Here is a 10,204-nt window from a genome sequence, read left to right on the forward strand (position 1 = left end):
AGCCATTCTTGGTTCTCTGAAATTAGAATAAAGAAAATTTCACATGCATCAGCCTTCACAAAATCCCTTTGCAATCAAAGAATTAGGAAATTAGAACCCAGGGTCTCAGATAAATAGGAAGGAGTAAGAGGACTAGTAGGCAACATATCACTGATAATAATAAATATTTACTGGTCTCTTACTGCATGCCATACTTTACCAAGCACTTCACATTCATCCTCTCCTGATGCCTTCACATTAACCCTATTGGTAGATGATATTATTACCTTCACTTACAGATGAAACCAAAGCTTAGAGAGGTTAAATTTTTCCGAATTCCTACAGTTAAGCTATTAGGCAACACTGTAATTTGAAAACTGTCTCCCTGACTCTAAGCCCTTAACTACTCTTCTTTATTATCTCTCAAATAAGACCCACTTCCATGCTGAAACCGCTGACTTTTAAACAAATAGAGCTTTGTGGTTGCACATAGCTACTAAGGACACTGGTGGTTGAGGGTATTAACTGGGGATTAAAACAAAACTGTTGCAAGAGACCAGTTAATTAGCATGAAATGTGTCTGTAGTGTCAGTACTTTCATACTGTATCTTGTTGAAAATTTGTAAATAACCATTTTTCAGTTATAGGAAATCTTACTTGTTATTCAGCTGACCTCAACCCTTTCTTAAGAGTTAATATAAGATAAAATAACCATATTCTCCATGGTGAACTTCAGGCACTGTGAGATCCTAAAGTGCATTCTTAATCATCCAAGAAAGAGTAAACATGTTTTATGTATTTTAGTGTTGTTTTAGGTTTTATTGTATTGTGTTTTTTTATCATATTTTTTTATTGTAGAATATAACATGAATATAACGGTGATAATTTCAAGTGAAATTTAACAAGTAGTTAGGGAGCAAATTGTATTGTGTTTTGATATTTTAAGATTTGGTTGTCTCTTTGTATCTGGTAACTTTTTATTAATGGAGTACTAAACTTTAATTATTGAACTTTAAGAAAACAGATGGCATTCTTTAGAGAATCTGAGTACAGAAATCCAAATTTTCATCCTTTTCCTCTCCTACCTACCTAGGAACCACCTTGAGTTAGAACTGAAACAGGAAAGAGAAAGAAGGTTTCAGAACAACAGGGGCATCCCAGGAAAGGGCTCACAGAAACCAGAACACCAAATGGTAATATTTGTTATATTTATGTTCATTTACTTAATTTTAATTTAATTAATTCTTAGAGGCTACCTTGATGGGCCCCAAGTTTTCTTTCATAGATCACATACTTAATTACTGTGGCCTTGAATATGTAGATAGCAGGCTAGGGATGGAGAGAATACAAGCTTGACTGTGAGTTACCTCTGGGAATCTCTGTCTAACTTGATTTCATTTGAAAAGGGGGATTTTAATTACCATGCTTTTCATTGGCCCCACTATTCCTTTCAATTTATTAAGTTAGACTTGTTAAATAAGATAATGAGTATCTTAATAAAAATTTATGTTTCTCAGACTTCTGCTGACTAATCTTTTAAATTAAATATCCTAGTAGTTCTTTGCCCACTCCGAATTCCCTCTTAACAGAATTTTCTTAAATGTGGATTTGCTTCTGTCCCCCTTTATCAAAATCATGAGGATTTCAGTTTGAGTATACTCAAGGTACTTCTCTTGGGAGTACTTATTTATTTATTTATTTATCTTCAGAGTTTCAGAAACATTTATTATCTCAGAGTTTCCACGTGTCAGGAATTTGAGAGCAGTTTATCTGGGTGGTTCTGGCTCAGAGCCTCTCAAGAGGTTGCACTCAAGATGGTACCATGGCTGCAGTCATCGGAATGTGTGGCTAGAGCTGGATAATCCCTTCCTGGCTGGCTCACCCACACGGCTATTGGTAGTAGGCCTCAGTTCTTTGCTGGCTGTTGCAAGGAGGCCTTAGTTCCTTGCCATGTGAATCTCTCCTTAGTGCTGCTTGAGTGCCCTCCCAGCATGGCAGCTGGCTTCCCCCAGAGTGAGTGATCCACAAGAGAGCAAGGAGGAGGCTGCAATGCATTTTATGACCTCGTCAGCACACCATCAACTCTACCATCAACTCTTGGTCAGAAGCAAGTCCCTAAGTCCAGTCCTTGCTCCAAAATCCTTCTTCGTAGTATTTAGAAAAAGAGAGAACTAGGTTTGGGAAAGGGAAAAGTAATGTAAAATGTTTAAAAGAACAGGAGTAGAGGTTTCTGCAGAACAGTCTTTGGGAGAGAGCTCTCTAGCACCTATAGAGGTTAGGGATCTAAGAATGTATAAAATCATCTCAAGGACTACCCAGGAAATAGGAATCAACCTCTTCAGGTAATAAAATCAGAAAAGTGTGAAATTCCTTTTTTTGTCAAAGACCAAACATGGAGAAAAAAATCACCTCATTTGTGCACATATTATATATAACAAAGCAGAACAAATTTATAAGCTTCTTATTAAAATTTATGGAGGGTAAGCTGCTAATTTCCTAAATAGTAGAAAAGAATGGTAAATGGAAATTTATTATATGGTACCTAATACTAATAATTTAAACTGTGTAAAGTACCATTCTCTATGTAGCATGCCATCTTTGTTGTCTTCATTTAGTGAACATAAAATCTCCTTTTATAAGGACTTCCAGAAATTTACTTAAAATCTTGAGCTATCTTATCTTTTTTCCAGTGAGTCTCTCAATCTCTAATTACCCTGCATTGAGGGTTTCCAAGAGGATAATATACTCAAGATTGGAGAGTAAATATCATTTTGACCTCCTTTCCTTGATATTTGAGTGGTCTAAGAACAGACATTCTACTTTCAGAGGCAGGTGGGCAGCAGGTCAAGGTAGGATGCAGTGTATGTACACCACAGAATTTATCTGTTAAGGCTGCTCAGGAACTTTACATTGGTCCTTCAGAGTAGAAAACTTTTTGAGTCATATAGGCTGTAGAAGTTGTCTTGGCATTGTCTTGATTGAATAGGATTACACCATCTGTTGGATGTGTCTTGGCCAGGCTGTTTTTACCAGTTTTCCAGAGCTCATCCAGGAAAAAAAAAAAAAAAAGGTGTATTTCTCCTAAGGAGTAACAGATACCTGAGTCCACTTTATAAGTAATTTTATTGGAATCTAAGGAATTAAAGAAAATATCTACTCTGAAAATCGTATGTTGCAGACTATCAAAATAGTTTCTTAAGAAACTACTTGGAGCAGAGAATAGGGAAACATCCTTGAAAGGTGGATCCTTTCCCTAATTTAAAAAAAGCTGCATAGCTTTATACCCAAGCCAGGGCCATCAAGAAGAACATGTTTGCCACATTATCGTTGAGCTTCATGAATAATTAATAAATTGAGCTTTTTTTTTTTTTTTGGCAGGTTGAGAAGTACAAAATTCAAGAGGAAAATGTTAAGCTAAAAACACCCTTTGAAGAAAGCTGCAGGTATTTGTTAATCAAGGGCTAAATAATTAGTCATAATATTATTTGGGGATGGTGGAAAAGAGAGACCTTTTGATATGGTTGGCCTTCATCCAGACCAACTATTAACTTGTGATATTAAAGTGCCAGAAAAACAATTCTAAGGGGAAGTGAATAAATCATAAACCAGATAACATATATTAAACCAAACCCATTGGTCCATTTCAGAAGAAAGAAGGGTAATCAGTCTGACCTCTGATTCTTCCCCTGACTTACCCCCAAATTCAAATTATTACTTGAAAGATTAATAATCTTCACTGGACTAGTGTCCCAAGTACAAGTCATAGCATTTCTTAAGTTCTTAATGTACTTGAGTATGACTTGTTTCCACCAATATGCTAAGTGAAAAGCTACTGTGTTTCAAATCAATCTTCCTATTTCCCTTATCTCCTGTTAAGGACCCTGATTTAACTTGGTTCCTTTTTTGAATTCTTCATCTGATCCTATGAAGAGCATAGAATCCGTTTTTATGGAAGCTGACTTTTGACAGTTATTTTAGGAGGTAGAAATGTAACAAAATATTATTTAGTGCTGCTGCATTTAAAAAAAAAGGCTAGTGATGAGGAAAGATGCAATAGAGGGGTTTTAAGGGAACTGAACAATATGTATTTTTGGCACTTCTCCCTGTCAAGGCTTTTGATCCCTTAAAAATCAGGTAGTTTGTCAGTTGGAGGAAAAGTAGCTGCTGGAGAAGAGATCACATGGTCCAACATGTAGGATGATTACACAGGTACTTAGACCAAACATATCCTCCTCGCCTCCAAGGCCAGAATGATTTCCAAAGTCATTAATTTTGCTCTCACAGAGTATGGTCTGAGCCTGGGATACCTTAAGCCATATCCATCTAATGTTACAGATCTACATGGGCACATGGAAGGTTACTAGAAAGGCTGTAAAATTGACTTGGACTTTCAGTTGCCTCCTAGGGTCAGACCAAAATAAAGTCATTTACAAATTATCAGAAGTGTTTATTAAATGCCAGGTTCTGATTTAGGCCCTGAGATGTAAGAAGACAGTACTGTCTTATATTTGTATTGTGCTCTACAGCTTTGAAAATGCACTGCATATTCATTTTCTCCTTACAAATTTAATTCTTCTTACAGAAGTATAATCATCTATCCCTACTTTACCAATGAGGAAACTGAGGAGCATAGAGAGGCTGGGTGACCTGAAAAGTTTACCATGTCTTCTGATTTTTAGCTCTTTGTATCTGCACTACAGAATAGATGTTTCCAGGGCCTATCCTGGGCTTCCTGGGATCATGGTCCAGGAAACATGTGAGAGCCTGGTCATCCCATGGTGTTTGTCACATGGAAGAAAATAGGAACCCTTATATATCTGTGCTGCATGTTCCCCAGAACTGAAAGTGGGCCTGCTTCTACTCTCATTTAGGGTCTCTTCCAAGTTGGGAAAATCAGGGTTAGCTTGGCTTAGCCTCTTCAAGAAATATTTCAATTTGAATAGGTTGTCATGTGCTAATATCATTTATTTCCCTTTTCTTGATTCAATTTGCTAAAATTCACATTTTAAGTATATTTGGGAAAAGAGAATAACACATGACATATGATAATGGACAGATTTCCTTACTACCAGATAGATTTAAAAAAGCTTATTAAAATGTATTGCATTGGCTGTTGGAATTTTACATATTGAGAAACATTACGTGGTAACTATTTTCTTGGTAGTAAAAAGTGAAAGTAAAATATAACTCCAAATCTATTTTTAAACAGTAATCGTAATGTAGGTTAAGGGTCAGATTCTAATAATAGATTTAATGCCAAAATTTCCTCTCCCTGGAGGTCTATAATAATAATTATGCTGCTCCCGGGAACATAAAAAAGCCATGGTATGACTTTTTTGACAAAGTGATTGTTACTTTTAATTGAGATGATACAAATGGAAATATAGTGAGTTGCTGTTTGTTACTATTCTTAATTCTCCATTGTAGGCTGCGGTCTCACCCTACAGATGAACAGGTAACTAAGCCTCCTGTCCTACAACATCTTGTATAAATTACATGCCTAGCCAGCATGGGGAGTAGATGACTAACTTACAAGTCTTTGTGTGTACCATCCTTTGAACAATGTCCTAAACATGTATATGCCCAAAGCTCTCACAGGAGGTAGCACAGCTTTGAGCAATTTGCTAAGTAAACAGCAGTTCTCATTTCTTGTCATTTTTTAAAGCAACTTTATTGATATATATTCACATACCATACAGTCCATCCAAAGTGTACAATCAGCAGCTTTTGGTATATTCACAGAGTTGTGCATTCGTCACCAATTTTAGAACATTTTCATTACTCCAAAAAGAAAAACCCCATACCCCTCAGCTGTCACCACTCAATCCCTCTATCCTCCCCATCCCTACATAACCACTACTGTATTTCTGTCCCTATAGATTTATATTTACATTTTACATAAATGGAATTACATAATATGTAGTACTTTGTGTCTGATTTCTTTCACTTAGCACAACATTTAGCATAATGGGTTTTTTTAATTATTATTTTTTTTAATTAGAGAAGTTGTAGGTTTACAAAAAAGTTGTAGATTTACAGAAAAATCATGTAATCTTATTTTAGATAATCTCTGATATACTGTGGGACCTAGAAGAGCTCCCTTTATCTCCCTTTGCCTTAGTTTCCCCACATAGAAAATGGAGAGAAAAAAATACTTCTTGATCACTTAGAAATAAGTAAGAAGAAATAACTGTAAAGCCCTTTACAAATAGAGTAATATTTGACAACTCTGTAAGATGATAAATGCTACTAGATCTGAATCACCCCTGTAATTTACTAATTAAGATGTAAAATGAAGCCTAGTACTTTCCATTCTCCATGGTAGAGTGAGACAAGAGGGATGGGGTAGATTTACATTTTTTTATTTTTTAAACTTTTCACTTTATATGCTTGAATTTTCTTTTTATAAATCACATTTTTCTTTATTTTAAAAATTAAAAGAACTGGAAGGATAATGATACGATTATCAGAATTGTATTAAGGTGGTGGGACTACAAGTCACTTTTAGTTTTCAGACACTCTTTAGTGTGGTTATATTAATTTTGTAACTAAAAAAATGCATACCCTGAAAGTAGTCATGTTTCTGGGGCTAAGAGTAACTAACTGGCTAACTGTGGTTTAGGATCAGCCGCTGTTTGCTGAAAAGCCACAGGTGTGTCAGCTCTGCCAAGAAGATGGCAACATAACCAAGGTAACTACAGTGAGAACTGAACAGATTATTCATTGAGATGGCCATTATAGAACTAACCCCTTACAAGAAGTAACAGGGACTTCACCATTGTATTCCATGACTCCTCACAGTGCAGAGAATGGGGAGAAAAGCAAAGAAAGCAAGCATTTGTTGTGTGCCTATTCTGTTCTTCTTCAGTTGTAGTTAAGTCATACCCACATAAAAATAAATATATTTATGAGTGCCAACTGTGTGGCAGGTGCTATTCCATGTGCTACAGAAAAAGTAACTGAACAAAGTAGACCAAGTCCTTGTTCTTGTGAAACTTATGTCTTTTGTGTCATCATTTTATTGACAAAGAACCTTGAGCTCAGAGATGTTATGTACATATTACACATAGTAAATGGCTTTGGCTTTTGGATTCCAACCTGACTTTGGCTCCAAAGTCCACACTTCTGTATTCCATCCTGCTTAGAACAGATAAGATAGGATTTGGGGAGGGGAATTCTTTCAATTATTTGGGGAAACAGCCTTTGAAAGAAAATGAACTCTCCCTAGGAGACCACTTGTTTTCCCCATGGATTCTGAAGTCCTGCCTGAGCTCCTCCTGGTCTGTTATCCTAAAGTAGGCAGAGGAAAGGAAGCAACAGAAAGAAGTTGTTCCTTTGACAGCTAAAATTGTATCTTGCTCACAGTAGTATCTTCCAGCATCTAGTATGGTGCCTAGTACATAGTACTATCATGAACAAATATACTATATCTATAGAAATATTATGGACAAATGAGTATAAGAAACAAGTCCTGGAAAGAGAAACAGGAAAAATGTCCCAGTTCTGGATTACAACACACTAGCACCATTTGTGATCTTGCTGAATTTTAACAAACAAAACTACAAGATGACCTACTCTTAAATTATCAGATAGCTGGTAAACTACCTCTATAGAATCAGAAGCTATAATTTCAGAAATATGTTCCAAATTAGAAGAAACCTATCATCTAATTCTGGCTTTTCCCTTTGAAGCCATGCAGACTAAGTTCAGTATGTTAAAGGAAGATTCCTCCTGGGCCTTCAAATAAAAGTGACCCCCTACTTCCACTGCACCCTCTGGAAGATGAATTGCTTGTGATGAAAGTAGTATTTCACAGGGAAAATTATTCTTCAGGGTCTTTTTTTATAGGGTCCCTTAGAATTGTGTATGCACTACTCATCACAGCCCCGTCTGTGACCCTGCCATGGTGACTCATATGCTCTTCCAGCTTTTGGTCACTAAAGATTCAAAATGTGTAATAGTCATTTCCCCAAAATGAAATACTGGAAACTCTGCTCCTGCTGCACTGATATTCCAAAAGATGTGCTAATTGAGCATCACAGGAAAGCATTAAGCACATCAATGTACTAGGAATTATACTTTGAGCTCATATTCAGCATTTTTTTTTAAACCTAGGCTGTCCATCCACTTCACTACTAGGTCACTGCCTGTTTTATTTGGAGTGTGCTTAGGTACCTGCAACCTAATTTTAGAAGTAGCCCAATCTAAAAGTGAATATAGGAAACAGAAGCATGAAATGTATTCTGTATTATCTGTTCTTTTGAACTCTGTGACACTGCTTCTCTTCATTCAAAACTAAAAACTAAACTGTAAGCTTCTTTGTAGACTGGTACTGTTTGGCCAGATACCATCTGACACATAGCAGACATTCAGTCAATACTTGATTAGGCATTGAGCATTTACCAGAAGGCCCTTTATATTCCAGGCATCTTTGTCCCTTGCTCCTCTTCTATTCCCCATCCTAACCTCTTATTCTTCTTGTAGAATGTGTGTAAGAACTGCAGAGGAACCTTCTGTAATGCTTGTTCAACAAATGAACTGCCTCTTCCTTCAAGTATCAAGCCTGAGCAAGTCTGCAATCCATGTCACGAGCATCTGATGAAGCAATATTCCACCAGCCCATCATAAGACAAGAGGACAAGAACTGGACCAAAACTTTTATACAGTGCCAGTCTCCACCTGTGTTAGATATCAGGATCCCATAAGAGCCCAGTCCTTAGAATCAACTAAACAGTTGACAGAAATTATTTAAATACATCAGATCCAGGGAGAAAAGGCAGTGGTTGGTGGTGCTGGAAATTTTGCTTTTTCCCTAATGACTGTATGAATAAAAGTTACTCAGTTGAGCATTTCTCTTCTAAATCAAAATACCCCGCTCTGAAGGGTTTCTTGTATAGCGTATCTTTGTAAGGGCTATTACTCATTTTTATGAATAGTGGTAATAATATGGGGGCAGATTAACAGGAGAGAATGCCCAAGCAGATCAGATTAAAAAGGAAAATGATCATCTCCCTCTATTACATGTTCACATTCACGGAGGGGAAGATAAATGTTAACTGAGATCAAAATGGCAGACATTATGTTGTTTTCCCAGGTGCTGCTAGACATAAGCATTGTTTCCTCTTTACTCCTTCTAACTACCTCTTTAAGTTATTTCTACCAAACTGTGAACCCAAACTCAGGGAAAAGAGAAATTAGAGTAATATAAATTCTGAATGTACTTAAAACAATATTATTTTATGTTCGAACCAGGTTTCTGGTATTGGCCTACAAATGATTTTCTTATCAGAGTAAGGAATATCTGATTTTTCCCCTTAATTTTTCAAAAGTAAATATCTGCTCTTCTCAGAACCTCCAACCACAAAACAAGCCAACTTTCTTCCCCTGTCCCCCCTCTTCCCAAGTAATAACAGAAATTGTAAGGAGTTTTAAAGTTAGGTTTGACTTCTTCAAATAGGAAGTACTGATGAAAGCAAAGCTAGGTCAGGTGTAGAGTAAAATTAATTTATCCATGACTGAGAATTATCTCAGAATTGTTTCTTCTTGTTATGAGCCAAGGAATGGAGCTGCTGGTAGACAGGTTTCTTGGAAAGGGCAATACCTAGTAACAAACCCTTGGGGGAAAGGAGTGCATTAAAGAACGGAAGGAAAGGGATGGAATACACTATTTTGATTGTGTTACATGTATCCAGATTTTTTTATTCAATTAAGGCCTAAGAAGATACAGTTCTGTGACTGGTTTAGAACTCTGGGGTGGAAACAGCCTGGAACCTCAGTGTTTGATAAAGTCTGTCTCATGAAAGGATTTACAGCCTGGATAATAGTTTTTACTTCTGACCTGTTACTTGGTGAAACTGAGGTTTAAGAGTATTAGGGACAAATAAAATCCAATAATTCTGGCCTAGTTTGTTGATTCTTTTTTTTCCCTTTTAAAGATTATTTTGTGCTTTTACTCCTTATTTTTTGACCACCTATATATGTGCCTGCACTGTTCTATCTGCTACAAATAATGTGGGGAACAAAAATGGACATAATGAGAATTATCCTAAAGCAGGAATTTATTTTATAATAAAGTTTTTAATTAAATTAAAGAGACAGCTGTGTAACATGGAACATAAAGAGGGATGGGTAGTCACTCAAGATTTTATTTAGAATTGCACATAAGCTACTTATCCGTTTCTGTGTTTGTTTTTTTAAACAAAGCCCCAACCAAGGATCTGTGGTT

The 10,204-nt window shown here is 36.4% G+C and overlaps 1 protein-coding gene across 1 annotated transcript in view; it reads left to right on the forward strand.

The window, feature by feature from the left end:
• The window catches only part of RUFY3 (RUN and FYVE domain containing 3), a 121,960-nt gene extending 112,077 nt beyond the window's left edge, over window positions 1-9,883 (forward strand). Inside the window, 5 exon segments of the mRNA XM_037829934.1 lie at window positions 1,073-1,172; window positions 3,358-3,422; window positions 5,407-5,434; window positions 6,602-6,670; window positions 8,464-9,883. Coding sequence (XP_037685862.1) covers window positions 1,073-1,172; window positions 3,358-3,422; window positions 5,407-5,434; window positions 6,602-6,670; window positions 8,464-8,607 — 406 coding nt within the window. The 3' untranslated portion in view covers window positions 8,608-9,883.
• The last annotated feature ends 321 nt before the right edge of the window (window positions 9,884-10,204 follow it).

Source organism: Choloepus didactylus, chromosome 3 (assembly GCF_015220235.1).
Source record: "Choloepus didactylus isolate mChoDid1 chromosome 3, mChoDid1.pri, whole genome shotgun sequence".
In the NCBI taxonomy this organism is placed as follows: Eukaryota; Metazoa; Chordata; class Mammalia; order Pilosa; family Megalonychidae; genus Choloepus; species Choloepus didactylus.